Genomic DNA, 20,586 nt, shown 5'->3' on the forward strand with positions numbered 1-20,586 from the left:
GATAACGATTACTCTTTTGTTTATCTTGTACAATTCACAATTTTTTTTTTTTTTTTAATGGCAAGCCATTCAGTACTTGTGCCAGTGGAGGCTGATGGGAGGAGCTATAGGAGTACGGCCTCATTATAATGGCTGGAATGGAATCGATGGAACGAGTCAAACACGTGGTTTCCATATTTTTGATGTGTTTGATACTGTTCCATTGATTCCATTCCAGCCATTACACTGAGCCCATCCTCCTATAGCTCCTCCCACCAGCCTCCACTGACTTGTACATTCTACAATATTCTACGGGTGTGAGATTTCTTAAAGTGAACCTAATGTTTAAGTGATGCTGAGGTATTCAGTCAAATTAATTCAAGGGTAAAAAAGGAGCACATAAATGTATTAGCGTAGAGAGATGTCTCTGCTTTTTCAAACTAGGCAGTCATTCATCTGCCTACGTTAGGGCCGATAGAACAACACTACTGTTGTGTGGGGTTGTTGTTACGAAAGGGGCAGCTCGATAAGGGCGGCACAGGGGCTAAGTTGCTTGGGTACAGGTCGGAGATCTTGACAGGTCCGAAACATCTTTATTGGTGCTGACAGTGGATGAGCCCCCAAAGTAAAGCTAGTTGGGCGATGAGAGGAAGGAGAGAGGGCTTCAACCACGTGACCTGAGAGGATGAGGTTAGAAAGCTAGAAGAAGAAAACGCGCAGGTCCTTGTTCCTTAGAAGAGGGTTAGAGGTGGGGGATGCAAAAAGGATTCAAATAGGTGGGTATAAGAGGAGAAGACTTGTCAGTAGTAGTGTGTAGGATAGTGATCGTGTGAACAGCAACTTGCTCGCTCACACAGGCACAGCAGCTAGTGAGAAAACAACTTTGGTTCAAGCTTTTTATTTCATGGCTGAGGATTGGTAGAAAAACTAAAACGGACAGCCCCTACCTGATTATTGAACGCCTGACTACAGTCCAAACTGCTGCCAAAGCAGATATATCAGTCTAGAAAGGATCACAACACAGTCCGCCATATCATCATAGGGGGAAACGTAGAGAAACAGGACAGAGTATTGAGGGCAAGCACCCATTGATATCATATAACCACTACCATTCAAACCTAAACACCACTCAAATATATTAACTTTATATAGGGAGACAATACCCCTGACCTCCCTTCTTCCCATCCCTTTCTATTTGGATATTTGCGCTGCCACTTTAAAGCTGAGCAGGGAGAGCCATAGTCAAATTAAAAAATACGTTTGTCTTTGGAAAGTGATCATCAAAATATTGCATCTTTATCTCCAGTTGTCTAGAGGGAGAGCTTGTACTCAAATATTTGGACTAGGCTAAGCTACACTGACAATACACAGCAATAGTTAACAAATATTTTTGGTACATCTTGTAGTAAGCCAGTTAAAAGACTGCAGAAATAAAGGACCTTAAAAAAAAAATTATAAATGGGACAGAAAGTTTAACTTCTCTAAAACAGGCAGACTGCAGTTCATAAATCCAGTTTCTTTTGGTACAGATACTATGCACAAGTAGATAAAGCAGAATAAAAAATATATATTGGAGCAAAAACAGACAACGACCCCATCTACCTCACACCAACATCATCCAGTTGGCATGAAAACCATACAGACATACCAACTGACATAGCCGTCAGAGAACACTCAGGCATAGAACTCCATGTATCATACAGCTAACCCCCCATCACACAATCACCACCCGACTATCTGACATGGGACTGCAGGTACGTATGCAAACCAGTTAAAGCTCTAAGCGTTATCATTTCAGTAATTCCATATCAGTGTCTACGGTCTGCACCTAGACTACGATTTACAAAATGGTGGCAGGCAAAATATATTTTTTTATATAAACAAACTCAGTGTTACCAGACAGAGAGGGCCAGAGAGAGAACACATGGTCAACCCCGTTCCTTAAAGCAACAATAACCATTATATCGGCCATTTATTATTACTTGGTTTTAAAGCCTTATAACCACGATTAGAAATTGATATACTGTATATCGGAGTTAAAGCTTAAATTAATGTTAGACGTACAAAGTTCTGAAAATGTCCACTAAAACAAGAGAAAACAAACTAATCACCTCTAAAATATAACTTTGATATGATTTGTGCTGAGGCCTGTCCAACAGAGCCTCTGACACCAAACAAATTCAAACTATCGACTGGGAAACACGCAAACCCCCCTTTTAGTGATGATGTAGATTGTGATCTTAGTAGTAAATCATTTTTGTTAGAAGAAAAAAACATCCAAAAAGTAAAATCAAATTTTTGGTTAGAAGTATTTAAGAAGAAGTTCTGAACAGGGAAGAGGAAGATATATACTTTTGAAAAAGGTGACAGGAAAGAGAGAAAGCTAGGTAGTCCCTCTGTTATTTTCTCAGGGGCCACAAGGAGCACAGACCATAGAGTTCAAGATGATCCTGCCTCAGAAAATGGCCGCCCCAGTCCTCCTGTGTGACCCGCTGCGTACAGCGACAAAAACATCCAGGGAGTCGCACATCATTTTTGGAGTACAAGGGAAAAGAGAAAATGAAGAATGAAATAAAAACGTAAAATATAAATTCCAACCCTCTTCACAGAGGGTTTCTTTTTGGTGGCAGCAAAAGGATTAAATAATGATAGATGACAGGCAGAAGGACAAGGAGGAAGAGGATAAAGAGGTGGATTGAGCCAGTAGCCTAAGGCCAAATCTTAAACAACAGCCCTATTCCCCATATAGTGTCTTACTATGGCCAGAGCCATCCATATCGTACGCTACATTTAACCAAAAGTAGTGCACTAAATAGAGCATAGGGTGTCATTCAAGGCAATTCGAGCCTTCAGCTTCACTGGGCCTTGGAGGCAGTGGTGATGGTGGAGGCGGGCACTGGAACGGTCGCCGTGGTGACCTGGTGGTTGGCTGTGACCTGCAGGGCCCCTCCCCCGGCCGCTCCGGCCGACACCAGGCTGACGGGGTTGCTGGTGAGCAGGGACAGGTTCTGGGGGTTCAGGAAGAGGGGTTGCACCAGGTTGGAGGTGCTGCCGGCCGAGGTGTTGGCAAACAGCAGGTTACCACTCCCGTCCAGCGAGGTGATGGGGAGAGTGCCACCCGATGCCAGAGCTACAGGGGGAGGAAAGGAGGGACAGAGGGGGTTACCTAGCTATTTAGCCATCATCAGTTGGAGAAAAGTTACAGTAACTGTGGATTGATGGGGATGGGTAGTGTAGCTAGCTAGCTGCCGGAGCTGTGAAGAGTTCTGATTACGTCCCGGACACAACGATGTCAGTGACAAGACAAACGTGTGGGGAAGACAAGGAGGACAGGTGCACTAGTTTCAGGTATAGACTAGTTATACAGGTAAATAAATGTAAGGCAGTGGTTTTCAACCTGTGGTCCGCACATTTTTTACGGAAGAGGTTGGGAACCGCTGGTGTAAGGTACAGAGCAATGAGAAAGGTACTCTTAGATATATTGAGGTTGGACAGACAGTATTAGTTCCAGCTATATAATATGAAAATAGCACATGTATATACAGTGCCTTCAGAAAGTATTCGCACCCTTGTGACTTTTTCCACATTATGTTGTGTTATAGCCAGATTTTAAAATGTATTACATTGAGATTTTGTGTCACTGATTTACACACAATACCCCATAATGTCAAAGTGGAATTATGTTTTTACAAATGTTTACAAATTAATAAAAAATGAAAAGCTGAAATGTCTTGAGTCAATAAGTATTCAACCTTTTTGTTATGTCAAGTCTAAATAAGTTCAGGAGTAGAAATGTGCTTAACAACTCACATAATAAGTTGCATGGACTCTGTGTGCAATAATAGTATGAAGTATGAAAAATGTATGCACTCACTAACTGTAAGTCGCTCTGGATAAGAGCGTCTGCTAAATGACTAAAATGTCAAATGTAAATGTAGTATTTAACATGATTTTAAAATGACTACCCCATCTCTGTACCACACACATATTCAACCACAAAGACCAAGGAGGTTTTCCTATGGTTCGGAAAAAAGGGCACTTATTGGTATATAAAAATAAAATAATATCCCTTTGAGCACGGTGCAGTTATTACTTTAACACTTTGGATGGGGAATCAATACAACCAGTCACTACAAAGATACAGGCACCCTTCCTAACTCAGTTGCCGGAGAGGAAGGAAACTGCTCAGGGATTTCACCTTGAGGCCAATGGTGATTTTAAAACAGTTACAGAGTTTAATGGCTGTGATAGGAGAAAACTGAGGATGGATCAACATTGTAGTTATGCCACAATACTAACATAAATGACACAGTGAAAATAAGGAAGCTTGTACAGAATAAAAAATATTCAAAAACATGCATCCTGTTTGCAGTAAGGCACTAAAGTAATACTGCAAAAAATGAGGCAAAGAAATTAACTTTTTGTCCTGAATATAAAGTGTTATGTTTGGGGCAAATCCAACACAACACATCACTGAGTACCATTCTTCGTATTTTCAAGAATGGTGGTGGCATCATGTTATGGGTATGCTTTCATCGGCAAGGACTAGGGAGTTTTTTAGGATAAAAAGAAACAGAATAGAGCTAAGCACAGGCAAAATCCTAGAGGAAAACCTGATTTAGTATGCTTCCTAACAGACACTTCTAGACAAATTCACCTTTCAGCAGGACAATAACTAAAAACTCAAGGCCAAATACACACTGCAGTTGCTTACCAAGACGACATTGAATGTTCCTGAGTGGCCTAGTTACAGTTTTGACTTAAGTCAGCTTGAAAATCTGTTGCAAGACTTGAAAATGGCTGTCTAGCAATGATCAATAACCAACTTGACAGAGCTTGACAAACTGTTTAAAGAATAATGGGCATATATTGTATAATCCAGGTGTGCAAAGCTCTTAGGCACTTACCCAGAAAGACTCACAGCTGTAATTGCTGCCAAAGGTGATTCTAACGTATTGACTCTGGGGGTTGTATACTTATATAATCACTTTATATTAGTGTTCTATTTTCCATAAAAAAAATATATACACTACCGTTCAAAAGTTTGGGGTCACTAAGAAATGTCCTTGTTTTCCATGAAAACATACATGAAATGAGTTTGAATAGGAAATCTAGCAAAATGCATAGGAAATGTAGTCATTGACAAGGTTAGAAATAATGATTTTTAATAGAAATAATAATTGTGTCCTTCAAACTTTGCTTTCGTTAAAGAATCCTCCATTTGCAGCAATTACAGCCTTGCAGACCTTTGGCGTTCTAGTTGTCAATTTGTTGAGGTAATCTGAAGAGATTTCACCCCATACTTCCTGAAGCACCTCCCAAAAGTTGGATTGGCTTGATGGGCACTTCTTACATACCATATGATCAAGCTGCTCCCACAACAGCTCAATAGGGTTGAGATCCGGTGACTGTGCTGGCCACTCCATTATAGACAGAATAACAGCTGACTGCTTCTTCCCTAAATAGTTCTTGCATAGTTTGGAGCTGTGCTTTGGGTCATTGTCCTGTTGTAGGAGGAAATTGGCTCCAATCAAGCGCCGTCCACAGGGTATGGCATGGCGTTGCAAAATGGAGTGATAGCCATCCTTCTTCAAGATCCCTTTTACTCTGTACAAATCTCCCACTTTACCACCACCAAAGCACCCACAGACCATCACATTGCCTCCAACATGCTTGACAGATGGCATCAAGCACTCCTCCAGCATCTTTTCATTTGGTCTGCGTCTCACAAATGTTCTTCTTTGTGATCCGAACACCTCAAACTTCAATTCGTCTGTCCATAACACTTTTTTCCAATCTTCCTCTGTCCAGTGTGTGTTCTTTTGCCCATCTTAATATTTTCTTTTTATTGGCCAGTCTGAGATATGGCTTTTTCTTTGCAACTCTGCCTAGAAGGTCAGCATCCCGGAGTCGCCTCTTCACTGTTGACGTTGAGACTGGTGTTTTGCGGGTACTATTTAATGAAGCTGCCAGTTGAGGACCTGTGAGGCGTCTGTTTCTCAAACTAGACACACTAATGTATTTGTCCTCTTGCTCAGTTGTGCACCGGGGCCTCCCACTCCTCTTTCTATTCTGGTTAGAGCCAGTTTGTGCTGTTCTGTGAAGGGAGTAGTACACAGCGTTGTACGAGATCTTCAGTTTCTTGGCAATTTCTCGCATGGAATAGCTTTCATTTCTCAAAACAAGAGTAGACTGACGAGTTTCAGAAGAAAGTTCTTTGTTTCTGGCCATTTTGATTCTGTAATCGAACCCACAATTGCTGATGCTCCAGATACTCAACTTGTCTCAAGAAGGCCAGTTTTATTGCTTCTTTAATCAGCACAAAAGTTTTCAGCTGTGCTAACATAATTGCAAAAGGGTTTTCTAATGATCAATTAGCCTTTTAAAATGATAAACTTGGATTAGCAAACACAACGTGCCATTGGAACACAGGACTGATGGTTGATGATAATGGGCCTCTGTACGCCTATGTAGATATTCCATTAAAGATCAGCCGTTTCCAGCTACAATAGCCATTTACAACATCAACAATGTCTACACTGTATTTCTGATCAATTTGATGTTATTTTAATGGACATAAAAATTGCTTATCTTTCCAAAACAAGGACATTTCTAAGTGACCCCAAACTTTTGAACGGTAGTGTATATAAAAAATAAATATTTCACTTTGTGTAGATCGATTGCAAAAAATGACAATTAAATTCATTTTAATCCCACTTTGTAACAACAAAATGTGGAAAAAGTCAAGGCACTGCATATGTGTGAGATGCAGAGTAATTAAACAGGTGTACTTGCCGCTCCATAGACCTTGGATGGTGGCCAGAGTGTTGTTGCTCAACATGGCGGGGTTTATAGCCCCTCCAAGCCCACCCGGAGCCAAGCTCAGCAAGGCCCCTCTACACACAGAGACAGGTATAGTCAGACAGACAGAGACACAGTGATTCCAGTAGAGATTACCCTGAATTCCTTATTCCTCCCTCAATCCCTGAGATTGTGATGATCATAGCAATGAGCATTTAACTGCAACTATTCCTACTATGACTAGATATACAGTACCAGTCAAAAGTTTGGACACACCTACTCATTCCAGGGTTTTTCTTTATTTTTACTATTTTCTACATTATAGAATAATAGTGAAGACATCAAAACTATTAAATAACACATCTGGAATCATGTAGTAACCAAAAAAGTGTTAAACAAATCAAAATATATTCTATATGTGAGATTCTTCAAATTGCCACCCTTTGCCTTGATGACAGCTTTGCACACTCTTGGCATTCTCTCAACCAGCTTCATGAGGTAGTCACCTAGAATGCATTTCAATTAACAGGTTTGCCTTCTTATTAAAGCTGATTTTGTGCACCAGCTGTTGTTTACGTTTGACATTTTAGTCATTTAGCAGACGCTCTTATCCAGAGCGACTTACAGTTAGTGAGTGCATACATTATATTTTTAGTTTTCATACTGGCCCCCCGTGGGAATCGAACCCACAACCCTGGCGTTGCAAACGCCATGCTCTACCAACTGAGCTACATCCCTGCCGGTCATTCCCTCCCCTACCCTGGACGACGCTGGGCCAATTGTGCACCGCCCCATGGGTCTCCCGGTCGCGGCCGGCTACAACAGAGCCTGGATACGAACCAGGATCTCTAGTGGCACAGCTAGCACTGCGATGCAGTGCCTTAGACCACTGCGCCACTCGGGGTACAAATATACACAGACCGCCACCCCTTGTCTTACCGGAGTCAGCCGTTCTATCCTGTCGATGTAGCGTATATCCCGTCAGCTGTATGTTGTCCATGTCGTCGTTCAGCCACGACTCGGTGAAACATAAGATATTACAGTTTTTAATGTCCCGTTGGTAGGATAACCGTAATATTAGGTCATCTAATTTATTTTCAAATGATTGAACATTGGCTAATAGGATTGATGGAAGAGGCAGTTTACTCGGTCGCCGTCGGATCCTTACAAGGCACCCCGACCTACGTCCACGATATCTCTGTCTCTTTCTCCTGTGAATGTCGGGGATTTGGGCCTTGTCGGGTGTCTGTAGGATATCCTTCGCGTCCGACTCGTTGAAGAAAAAATCTTCGTCCAATACGAGGTGAGTATTCGCTGTCCTGATATCCAGAAGCTCTTTTTGGTTATAAGAGACGATGGCAGAAACATTATGTGCAGAATAAATTACAAATAACGTGAAAAAACACAATAATAGTACAATTGGTTAGAGGGCTGTACAATTAATGGTCAAATTGCTGCAAAGAAACCACTACTAAAGGACACCAATAAGAAGAAGAGACTTGCTTGGGCCAAGAAACACGAGCAATGGACATTATACCAGTGGAAATGTGCCCTTTGGTCTGGAGTCCAAATTTGAGATTTTTGGTTCCAACCGCCGTGTCTTTGTGAGACGTGGTGTGGGTGAACGGATGATCTCTGCATGTGTATTTCCCCCCGTAAAGCATGGAGGAGGAGGTGTTATGGTGTGGGGGTTCTTTGCTGGTGACACTGTCTGTGATTTATTTAGAATTCAAGGCACACTTAACCAGCATGGCTACCACAGCATTCTGCAGCGATACACCATCCCATCTGGTTTGGGCTTAGTGGGACTATCATTTGTTTTTCAACAGGATAATGACCCAACACACCTCCTCCAAGAAGGAGAGTGATGGAGTGCTGCATCAGATGACCTGGCCTCCACAATCCCCTGACCTCAACCAAATTGAGATGGTTTGGGATGAGTCGGACCGCAGAGTGAAGGAAAAGCAGCCAACAAGTGCTCAGCATATGTGGGAACTCCTTCAAGACTGTTGGAAAAGCATTCCAGGTGAAGCTGGCTGAGAGAATGCCAAGAGTGTGCAAAGCTGTCATCAAGGCAAAGGGTGGCTATTTGAAGAATCTCAAATATAAAATATATTGTGATTTGTTTAACACTTTTTTGGTTACTACATGATTCCATATGTGTTATTTCATAGTTTTGATGTCTTCACTATTATTCTACAATGTAAAAAATAGTAAAAATAAAGAAAAACCCTTGAATGAGAAGATGTGTCCAAACTTTTGACTAGTAGTGTACATGGGCACTTGAAATCTCTTCATGTAGTTTGAGGTGTGCTGTGATCCTGCTCTGATACCCACTCCCCATCCTACTCACCCAGGTGTGAACTGCGAGGATGCCATCAGTCCTGGGTTAAGCCCGGCCATGGCGGCGTAACTAGCGCTGGTGGGTAACTGGGCAGCGCCTTGCAGGGCCGCCGACAGCCCCGGTCCAGCCACCATCACCTGACCTGTCCCCAGAGTGGTTGCTAGGGACGACGGCGCCTGCGTGACCACCGTGTGCTCCTGGGTTCCACCTGTCTCTGCCGCCGTGGCCTGGAGAGCCGTGGGGGAGGGGCTTAGCGAGGGTGAACTGGTCACCACGGTAACCATGGGTGCCGTAGAGATGACGGATGCCGTGTTTGTGGTCGCTCCGATCGTCGTGCCTGAGACGGAATGGGAGGGTGGTGTTTAGTTTTTAAGTACGAGGTGGGAAATGGGAAGGGAATATTGAATCCTAACTTGAGATTTCTTTCTTTCAAATATGATCCTGTCCCTCCCCTGTCCCTGTGTACCTGTCAAGGTAAGGCCGGAGACGCTGGTGCTGGTGAGAGGCATCACCTGGTTTAAAGTGAGTGTGGTCGGTGTGTTACTGGTCACAAGGCTTGCCGTACTGGCCACCTGCACCAGGGAAGGAGAAGGAAAGGGCTTGAACATGGAATAGAAAAAATACACTTCACTTGTGTGTGTGTGTGTGTGTGTAGTGCCTGTGTACACTGTGTATGTGTGTGTGGTACATGTACATGCCAGTGTGTTTTGTCAATACCAAGGGGCTAGTGGGGGTGAAGATGGTTTTGATGGGGGTGCTGCCTGTCCCTGTGATGCTGTGTCCGCTGCTGGGGGGGTTGATCCTCTTCTCTTTTTGCCGACGGTTACAGAACCACACCCGGATCACCTCCTTCTCCATGTTGAGCTGGTCAGCAATTATGGTGATCTCCTCAGAGGTAGGTTTTTGGTTCTGCTTGAAGATGGCAAAAGACCAGGGATTCCCTTTCAGTATGGGGCAGTTTCTTTCAGTATGGGGCAGTTCCTTTCAGTATGGGGCAGTTCCTTTCAGTATGGGGCAGTTCCTTTCACTATGGGGCAGTTACTGTCAGTATGGAGCAATTACTTTCAGTATGGAGCAGTTACTTTCAGTAGGGCAGTTTACCAGATACGCTGAATGAACAGTCTATTCCATTTAATTTGATTCCCTTCCTAACGGGTTAGGTGCTAAAGTTGGTTGATGAGGTAAGTTAGAGAAGACAAGTGAGCGCTAATCTAGACTGTAAAATTTTGCTCACCTCCAGAAAGCTCTTTTCTAAGGCCACGCGGATGTTGGTCTCGATGCTGGTCCTCTTCTTGCGTCGGCGGTTGAGCCCCTCAATACCCAGGCCGGGGGAGCCCAGGCCGCAAGGGCTGGACAGGGCCAGGTCAGACGACAGATTCTCGGCACAAACAGCACCGCGACAAAGGACAGGGACAGAGGTAAAGACCAGGTACTCCGCAGTGCACAATACAGTACAAACACACACAGCTGTCGGTCAGCTCAGGGACATACCTGCATCGTTGAGCCACTTCTCCAGCAGTGGCTTCAGCTTGCACATGTTCTTAAAGCTGAGGTTCAAGGCCTCGAAGCGGGAGATGGTGGTCTGGCTGAAGTCGTTACCATACAGCTTCCCCATGGCCAGGCCAACGTCCCCCTGTGAGATACAGAGAGAGGGTTAGGAAGAGCTCTGCTATTAACACAAACACACGCATGCACACTCATGCATGCATATACCCACACACACCTTAGTACAGCTTGCTAACACCCCCAACCACACACACAAAATGTACACACACCTTCCTACAGCTCCCTCACAACCCCAACCACACACACACACACACCTGTGTGAAGCCCAGTTTGATGCGTCTCTGTTTGAAGGTCTTGGCAAACTGTTCCAGCTCCTCCAGGTCGCTGGGCTCCTCCAGACTGGGCGTGTCCAGGCGTTTGGGCGGGGTCTGACTGAGGGACAGGGGCTGGATGGGCGTGGCTGCTATCGTGTGGGACGGAGTCGCTGGCTACAGGACGGGAGTATGGGGTTAGGGCTGAAAGGAAATGACAAACTAAACATGGTTCAAGTGTTTGAAACATGGTAGTTATAGTTGTAGTTGCAGTGTCTGACCTGTGAGGCGAGGTTGATGCTTGGCTGAGTCTGCAGGAGGTTGGCTTGGCTTTGAGGTAGTTGAGTTAGAAGATTCTGGGCTTGCAGGAAACCTGTTGAGAGAATTATGGAGAACATTTAAGAGGTACGAAGGGAGGGTGAGAGCGAGGAAGGGCGAGTGTGTATGTTTGTGCATGTGTGTGTGCGTGCCTGTGTCTGTGTGTGTGTGTGCATCTCTGTGTGTGTGTGTGTGTATGTGTGTGTGTGTAGTACATACTCTGCGTTGTGTACATACTCTGCTGGCCCTGCGGCGTCTGTGAGATGATGAACTGGCCAGGCTGCAGCTGGGTGGCGATGTGGTGGCCAGGTTGAACCAGGACAAACTGGGGCATGGTCAGGTTCTGCTGTTGCAGCTGCTGTAACTGCTGAAAGTCCTCACACACACACACACACACACACAACGGGAGAGAGGAGAACACATTACTACAGGTACACACAAACACTTTTAGTCACACACACCACTCATGCTGCTGTTGGTCATCTCACACACACATATACAGGGAGTGAGGAACCCTTGTAACTACAGGGAAACAAGTATTCATAAGTATAGTCCTACAGGTAAGAGTGGTACAGGCCTACTAGAGGTAATAATGTAACTGCTGCCTGCAGGCCTTTATTCTAGCTTTATTCTACAGGTACACTCCTTCATACAACAGAAATCAACAGAGGAAAGTTCTCATTAAGCTTCCACGGGGAGAAAACGTTACAATGTACTAAAGGTACAGCATACTTATAATCATTCATTTAGCAGTGTTATACATGAGTACTACTAGGTAGATTATACCGGTCCAGTCATTCATATAACAGTGATATAAAGGTGTACTACAGGTAGGTAACTGCTGAAGGTCGCCATCTCATACGGGTATCCCAGCTGGCTTAGCTGGCCTGGGAGATGAGTAGAGACAGAGGGAATCTGAGGGGGAATGATGTGAACATTACAGCTCTGTGTTTCCTGCATATTCAATTGATGACACTGTGGCTATTATATGTTTTGAAGCAGTATTGGGTTTGACTTCAGGATTTTATTTCACACCCCATTCTAGAGTAGGTAGCAGGATACTCTGCCCCCCTGCAGATCCCGTCTAGCCCTAGTGATGGGGTTGTGTGTGAGTGTCTGTGTGTTTGTGTGTGTGTGTGCGCATGCACATTCTCATGTGTTTGTGTGTGTGTCTCTCTCTTACAGAGGTGATCTGGACGGGCTGGGACAGGGGCAGCTGTGTGATGGGGGTGGCTGCGGAGGCAGAGATGCTGGCCCCCGTGGTGCTGCTCTGCTGGCTGGCTGATTGCTGCTGCATGGCTGCTGCCAAGAGCTGGGCCTGGGCCTGCTGCAAAAACATCTGCTGCTGCGCTGGAGACAGGGTCAACTAGAGAGAGGGAAAGTAAGAGGAGGGGGGGTGGGGGGGTAGAGATAAAGAGAGAGCAAAAAAATATAAATGAGTGAGCGGTTGGAAGAGAAACAATAGTTTGTCAAGACAAATGCTCCTTACCATTCATTTCAAAAGGTCAAAGGACTTTCAAGTTGCAAAGGACTACAAAACTAGCAGTACATGTGATGCAGTGACTGAGTGCCTAGGGCCCAACATATGGAGAGAGGAGAGGACATGCAATTGGACAGAAGATGATTTTGGTGTTTGGGGAGGTTCTCATTGCAGCCACTGGCTGTCTGATCCTCAAGTCACATGACAACGACAGAATGATCACGGATGAGTATGACGCCTGGGCTCCCGGTCGCACACACTCTCGCTCGTGCACACACAAACCAAAAGATGGTACCAGGGTGATGTGCGTCGTGGGGTTGGCATGATTGAACACGTGCACAAGCACACACAGGCTACGTCCCAATACTCTTCTCTCAGTTCCTCCCACCCACACTGATCATAGCAGGAATTGGTAGAATTAATAAGGTAGGTAGATCAATTCCCATTCAATCTTTATATCAAAAATCACTGGTCGCTAAGGGGAGGAAACAAGGAAAATAGTATTTGGACATAACCCCACCCTTTCTCTGGGTGTATCTCAATAGTCTCAAATAGTCTCCTTCCCTTCATCTGCACTGATCTGAGAACAGTGACACCAATATGGTGGACGATGCCTACTGGGCATTTGCTATTCTTTCAGATCAGTGCAGATGAGGGAGAGGAGATGAGGAAGCCACAGAGATTCAGCACATTACAGACAGACAGATGAACCGACAGGCAGGCAGGCAGACAGCATGCCACTTACTCCAGCTATCTGTCCCCCAGCCAGCATGAGCTGGGCATGAGGCAGCACGCCCTGCTGGACGGAGGTCGGAATTGCACCCAAGTCTTCAGACTTGGACTAGGAGCAGAGTACATAGGATAATCTTATATAGAATAACCTACCCAGATACATGTCATATAGACACAGAGCTATGGTACAGGCGACTCCTGATAAGTGTAAACACTGTTTGAGTGCAATACAGTTTTCCAGTCCCAGTTCAACTGCATTCTTTTACATTGCTCCTGATAACGGCATGTTCCTGTTAAGTCCATTCTCAAGCCGTTGCATTTATCAGGAGTCGTCTGTACACTATGTCGATCTGTTTTTGAATAATGATGTTGACTGATACTTATTGTATGCAGATGCCCTAATTCTTGCAACTATACCTGTCAGATTCTTGATTAGAGATAATGAGCAAGACCCATATTTTACTTTTCAACATTGGAGTGTAGAAGAGGATAAACATATACACACCAAGACAAAACACTCCCACACACTCATACAGACTGCCACATATACACAAAAACAGGGTTTCAATAATAGGTAGCATATTGAAGGTATTCTCTAAATAGAAAATAATCTACATGAGAAAAGCAGGAGAGGAATGTACTGTAGCCTACAGAGAACAGAGAGAGGAAGGAGGGAGTGGTGAGTGGAAAAGTTCATTTAAAAAACTGTTATGCAGTGCATGTAAATTCTGCATAGATTTGCATATTCTCCGCCATCTGTTTCCGAGCAACCGCAGAGCAGCTAATTAGCATACAGGGTTGATTAATCTGCCTTGTTGCCAGGCGATACCGAGAGAGCCTGGCTCATTTAAATGTACTGTTACTGTGTGTGTGTGTGTGTGTGTGTGTGTGTTAGAGCTGGGACGGTAAACCGAAAATTACCGACACTGCCTTCCTCTTACCGAAGCATTTTGCCTATGACGGTAATCTTCTGTGATTTTGCTACACAACATTCCTGTAGATTGTTGTAAAACCATTATTTGGTCAACGGTTATAGCCTATGCATTATGTTGATTCCTGCTATGAAAGTATCTGCCTGTCCCCATTTCGCTGTCGGCTGCTGTGTGAGCAAGCCACTCTCCCTCCCTCTTCCCACTGTGAAGCACAAGCATATGACCGTTGCTCAAAACGTACAGCTGAAGTCGGCAGTTTACATACACTTAGGTTGGAGTCATTAAAACTTGTTTTTCAACCACTCCACAAATTTCTTGTTAACAAACTATAGTTTTGGGAAGTCGGTTAGGACATCTACTTTGTGCATGACACAATTGTGTGACACTCTGGCTCCGGGACTTTTATATTTGAGCCAGGGTGTATTTGTTTTGTTGGGGTTTGGTTTGGTTATGTTGGGTTTTGGGTGTATTTCTTGTTTGCAGTTCTGTGGGGTTCTTTTCTAGGTTTGGTCAATGACTCCCAATCGGAGGTAACGAGTGTCAGCTGTCGGCTCGTTATCTCTGATTGGGAGCCATATTTATTCTGATTGTTTTCCTGTGGGAATTGTGGGTTTTTGTTCCTTTTGGTCAGTGTACCGTGGACTTCATTGAGTCGTCTTTTGTTTGTAGTTCGATAACGTTTATTTAATAAAGTCATGTTTCTTGGACACGCTGCGCCTTGGTCATACTTGGACGACATAGACGACCGTGACAAATTGTTTACAGACAGATTATTTCACTTATAATTCACTGTATCACAATTCCAGTGGGTCAGAAGTTTACATACACTAAGTTGACTGTGCCTTTAAACTGCTTGGAAAATTCCAGAAAATGATGTCATGGCTTTAGAAGCTTCTGATAGGCTAATTGACATCATTTGAGTCAATTGGAGGTGTAACTTTGGATATATTTTAAAGCCTTCCTTCAAACTCAGTGCCTCTTTACTTGACATCATGGGAAAATCAAAAGAAAGCCAAGACCTCAGAAATAAAATTGTAGACCTCCACAAGTCTGGTTCATCCTTGTGAGCAATTTCCAAACGCCTGAAGGTACCACGTTCATCTGTACAAACAATAGTACGCAAGTATAAACACCAAGAGACCACGCAGCCGCCATACCGCTCAGGAAGGAGACGCGTTCTGTCTGCTAGAGATGAACGTACTTTGGTGTGAAAAGTGCAAATCAATCCCAGAACAACAGCAAAGGACCTTGTGAAGATTCTGGAGGAAACTGGTACAAAAGTATCTATATCCACAGTAAAACAAGTCCTATATCGACATAACCTGAAAGGCCGCTCAGCAAGGAAGAAGCAACTGCTCCAAAACCGCCATAAAAAAGCCAGACTACGGTTTGCAACTGCACATGGGGACAAAGATTGTACATTTTGGAGAAATGTCCTCTGGCCTGATGAAACAGAAATAGAACTGTTTGGCCATAATGACCATCGTTATGTTTGGAGGAAAAAGGGGGGACTTGCAAGCCGAAGAACACCATCCCAACTGTGAAGCACGGGGGTGGCAGCACCATGCTGTGGGGGTGCTTTGCTGCAGGAGGGACTGGTACACTTCACAAAATAGATGGCATCATGAGGAAGGAAAATTATGTGGATATATTGAGGCAACATCTCAAGACATCAGTCAGGAAGTTAAAGCTTGGTCGCAAATGGGTCTTCCAAATGGACAATGACCCCAAGCATACTTCCAAAGTTGTGGCAAAATGGCTTAAGGACAACAAAGTCAAGGTATTGGAGTGGCCATCACAAAGCCCTGACCTCAATCCTATAATGTGTGGGCAGAACTGAAAAAGTGTGTGCGAGCAAGGAGGCCTACAAACCTGACTCAGTTACACCAGCTCTGTCAGGGGGAATGGGCCAAAATTCACCCAACTTATTGTGGGAAGCTTGTGGAAGGCTACCCGAAACATTTGACCCAAGTTAAACAATTTAAAGGCAATGCTACCAAATACTGAGTGTATGTAAACTTCTGACCCACTGGGAATGTGATAAAAGAAATAAAAGCTTAAATAAATCATTCTCTACTATTATTCTGACATTCCACATTCTTAAAATAAAGTGGTGATCCTAACTGACCTAAAACAGGGAATTTTTACTAGGATTAAATGTCAGGAATTGTGAAGAACTGAGTTTAAATGTATTTGGCTAAGGTGTATGTAAACTTCCTACTTCAACTGTAATTGCGGGAAAAATACAGTTTTCAAAGCAACTACTGTTGTTCTAGTTACAAAGGAGAGTCACAGCTTTCTTTGAGTATGTCATGTATTTCTCACCTCTTGAATTCATGGCACAACTTTACAACCAGAGTAGGCTGTAGTTAGTATGATTTTGATGTGCCCGTGCTCAAAGCAGTGCACGCCATTTACATCAAGTAGCCTAGACCTTTTGTAGGACATTAGCCTACATTTACTGATAGCTTAATGAATTAGCCTACATGGCTATGTAGCAACAATATCATATTTAGAGTAAGCAATCTAGCTAAGTGTTTTGAGTTCCCACTTCCTCAAGTAATATAGGCCAATATGCACAAAGATGTCGGCAAATTCTCTGAAGAGCCAAAAAGAAATCTGATCATTCTGGATCCTATTTTGACAGGTTACACATCAAAATATCAATCATGCATTCCCTGGATATGTTAGATGAAATTGCTTACTTTCTGAATCATGGCTACCATCACAGCTTTCTTACTTGGAACTGAAAAAAAAGTATTCTAGAGCCCTGCCACTAATGTAACGTAACTGTCAATAAAAATACATATAGTTGTATTTATTGTTATCAAGTAAAATGGTTACATTTTTCACAATATTACTTTTTGTCCATATCACCCAGCTCTAGAGAGAGAGTGTGTGTGTGTGTGTGTGTGTGTGTGTGTGTGTGTGTGTGTGTGTGTGTGTGTGTGTGTGTGTGTGTGTGTGTGTGTGTGTGTGTGTGAGTGCGTGCGTGGCTCTGTTCTGTTGGCATGTCTCTGTCCCAGCCTCAATTCTCATTTCAACTACACTTCTGCCAGCCTGGGCACGAGCCACAAATATACCCACATATACTCAATCAGATCACACAGACACACACACTCTTCTGGTAAAAGCAGCAAACCTGTGTGTGTTTTGGTCTGAGTGAGTGAGTGTGTTACCTGTTGGAGGAGAGCCTGAGCATGTGCATTGGTGATTGCGTTTGTGGCCTGCACCGTCTGCCTCTGAAAGTCCAGTCCATTCGTTTGGACTCCTGAGAACAGAAACGCAATCAAGTCATCAGGAAAAAAACTCTCCCATACACACACACACTTTCACATTTGCACACACAGCACACACAAATCAACACGTGTGAACATAATACGCACACAAGCACTGAAGTAGCCTCTAATTACAGCAACAGCACAACAACCCACTTAACTTTCACTGAATCTCTCTCTCTATTAGGTATCTCAATCAACACTACAAAAACTCTGTGGGACAGGCATAGCAGTGAGACCCAGGGGCGTGTTCAAAGGGCACCAAACAGGACTACAGGTTTTCAAACAGAAGACCATTACCTGAACTTAGAGTCTAATAACCAAGGACATTTTTGTTGTCCGTTTGTGACTATTTTAAACTGTTTGTGCCTCCTGAATGCGCTCCAGATACGGGCAGGCAGAGCAATGCAGCAGCAGGTCACAGCAGGTAACTCACCTGCGTTTCCGTCCCCACTCTGACTCTCCATTGCACATTTACTAGTTTCTGATGGATTACTCATTTTAGAATCTGAAAGAGGCAGACAGACAAACAGACAGAGAGAGACTTTCACTCAACTGTCATTGATCCTCTAAAAGCAACGCCCCACCATCCCATTCCAAAACAGCCCCTAAAGCCCACATCTTATAAATATCCGATGTCGTATGCCGTACTTAATACAATGAAACCAGACACCTCCCACTCCTTCCAACAGAGCCTGATAATGTTTTCTAATGGGCTACACCCCCACAACTACCTCTAGCCTACATGCAGTGTATTTTCCCATAGAAAACGGGGTAAAAAAAATTGCACCAGGTAACAATTGCACTATTAGGAAGCCCCATTTAATACAGTGACAATCAACACTCTGGGCTCCCGAGTGGCACAGCGGTCTAAGGCACTCCATCTCAGCGCTTGAGGCATCACTACAGACACCCTGGTTCGATTCCAAGCTGTATCACAACTGGCTGTGATTGGGAGTCCCTTAGGGCGGCGCACAATTGGTCCGGGTTTGGCCGGTGTAGGCCATCATTGTAAATAAGAATTTGTTCTTAACTGACTTGCCTAGTTAAATAAAGCTTAAATAAAATAAAATAAACATCATCAACCATGGCAAATAGGATACCTTGAAGCATGCCTTTACATCCATAAAAGCCCAGCAGGATAATGTTTTATCCCCTTTTGACTTGTTCCTTGATGATTTCGCTCTCTCTCTCACACTCACACACATACACGCACACACATTTTAAATACTTTATTTGAATCCACCAATCAAATTGACAAAAAAAGGATCCAAACATGTCAAAAGGTCCCTGTATGAATGGCATTTAAGGGTACAGAAAGCACCTCATTCTCCAAACAGCTAGGCTGCCCACGACAGCTGAAACAGAGCAGTACCTAGCTAATTGCTTTGCCCTAGTTTTTGTCAGGCCCGCAATCTGGAAGCCACACACTGCAAGCCTGTGTACGTGGCCGAAACGGCCAAATATCAGTGCCATCAGCTTGCACCTACACCTGAGGCTGTCCAAGTGTGCCACGAGGGGCTGGTATTTAAGCAACTTCTCGGCAAAGGCCTGCTCCATGTGGCCGTCAAATGAGCAGCCCACTTCCAAAATGAGCACCTCCCCCTGGCCTCCCCCCACAACAACGATATCTGGCGTATTTGGCACACAGGAAAACACATCATCATCAACATCACAAACACACACACAACACCAGACCCCATGACTCACCCACTTCTGTTGAACCTGTATTTTCCAGCATGCTTGCAAAAGCTGGCGGCGGCAGATAGGCTTGGTTCCACCGGACAGCACACTGCCCCTCCTCTCCCTACTCCCTCTCTTCACTCTCCACTGGTCAGTGCAGAGTCCAGTCAAACTACAGCTACACACACAAGACACAGACAGACTGGCACAGTCCGCTGAACGCTCCACTGAACAACAGTGAGACACAGCCTCAGCATTCCACTTAAGCCAACAGGTTTTAAACTAACAGCTCTCCCTCACTCTCACTCGCTCTTTCTCTACCTCTCTTTTCTTCTCAACCGTCTCCCTCCTTTTCCCTCCCTCTCTCTCTCTCTCTCCGGTGCGTGCCAGGATTGTCACGACTACTGAAAAAGTTATCTCCCTTTCTTTCTGGAAGAAACAGAAACAACGAGTGCAGCTGGCGCCTCTCTCCCTCCACCCACCCCACTCTATAATGAAGTATAATCAGTATTCAGCTGATTAAAGCTGTATGCAAATCAGGCCCTACTTCATTAGCGATTCAGGGCTTTGAAGTCCTGTGAGCGACTCATTTCACATCGGGCTCTGAAAGCTTTCTGCATAATTTAAAACCCATAAATATGTATCATGTCATTAGCATATTAATTGGATGGCTTTTTGGAGAACAATAAAAAACAGGGGAATAAAAAAGAGAAAAAAAAGAAAAGAGAAGTCCGGGCTCAAACTAAGCCCAATTACTGGCAGAATGCAGGCAGCAGAGTAATTAAAGGGATGGAAACAACTGGCCAGAATTCAGTGTGATGGCTGTCGGCAGTGGTCTGGGCATGTTGGCGTGGAAAGGTGGTGGGTGCGAATAGAACTAATAGAATGTCTCGGACTGCTGGTCCCAAACTCTGCCAGGAGTCACAGAGACCAGGCCTGGTTATTAATGAGGGGGTGGAGGTGGGGGGAATAAATAACTCCACATTAATCCACCACGAGCCCGTCATTACTACCAGACCCCCGTGGCAATGGCATTCCACTCTGCACAACAACTGAGACAGAGAGAGCGAGAGAGAGAGAGAGAGAGAGAGAGAGAGAGAGAGAGAGAGAGGGGGGTAGAGGGTACTATTGGCTATGTTTATGAAGCGTGTCAAGATTAGCATATTTAGATTAGCTTTAAATTCCATTAGGCTAGTTGTTCGTATTCAGAGGGCTTTTTTCC

At 44.2% G+C, this 20,586-nt stretch overlaps 1 protein-coding gene across 8 annotated transcripts; it reads right to left on the reverse strand.

The window, feature by feature from the left end:
* Positions 1–192: 192 nt before the first annotated feature.
* LOC121554336 (POU domain, class 2, transcription factor 1-like) lies at positions 193–20,346 on the reverse strand. Of its 8 annotated transcripts, none has more exons than XM_041867928.2 (16): positions 19,392–20,346; positions 18,118–18,189; positions 17,583–17,674; positions 13,485–13,580; positions 12,443–12,625; positions 12,088–12,174; positions 11,497–11,626; positions 11,223–11,314; positions 10,945–11,118; positions 10,616–10,757; positions 10,359–10,513; positions 9,842–10,033; positions 9,591–9,696; positions 9,134–9,461; positions 6,775–6,875; positions 193–3,109 (listed from the first exon to the last, which is right to left on the reverse strand). In XM_041867928.2, exons 1-16 carry the CDS (start codon positions 19,420–19,422, stop codon positions 2,835–2,837), a joined length of 2,256 nt encoding a protein of 751 aa, XP_041723862.1. In that variant the 5' UTR covers positions 19,423–20,346; the 3' UTR covers positions 193–2,834. The 8 variants fall into 8 exon arrangements, with proteins under 8 accessions (XP_041723862.1, XP_041723805.1, XP_041723814.1 ...); XM_041867871.2 differs by having other exon boundaries at positions 11,479–11,626; XM_041867880.2 differs by having other exon boundaries at positions 9,842–10,036; positions 19,392–20,345.
* Between the last annotated feature and the right edge of the window lie 240 nt (positions 20,347–20,586).

This window comes from Coregonus clupeaformis, chromosome 4, assembly GCF_020615455.1.
Source record: "Coregonus clupeaformis isolate EN_2021a chromosome 4, ASM2061545v1, whole genome shotgun sequence".
NCBI lineage: Eukaryota > Metazoa > Chordata > Actinopteri > Salmoniformes > Salmonidae > Coregonus > Coregonus clupeaformis.

What these genes read in the sequence shown, in the direction of transcription:
- LOC121554336 (XM_041867861.2), bottom strand. Translation starts at nt 19,422, where the DNA reads ATGCTGGAAAATACAGGTTCAACAGAAGTGG. An exon ending in CTCAGGCTCTCCTCCAACAG is followed by an intron (nt 13,581 to 17,582) that starts GTAACACACTCA and finishes CTCTGCTCCTAG; the next exon opens with TCCAAGTCTGAAGACTTGGG. An exon ending in CTGGGGGACAGATAGCTGGA is followed by an intron (nt 12,626 to 13,484) that starts GTAAGTGGCATG and finishes CCCTCTCTCTAG; the next exon opens with TTGACCCTGTCTCCAGCGCA.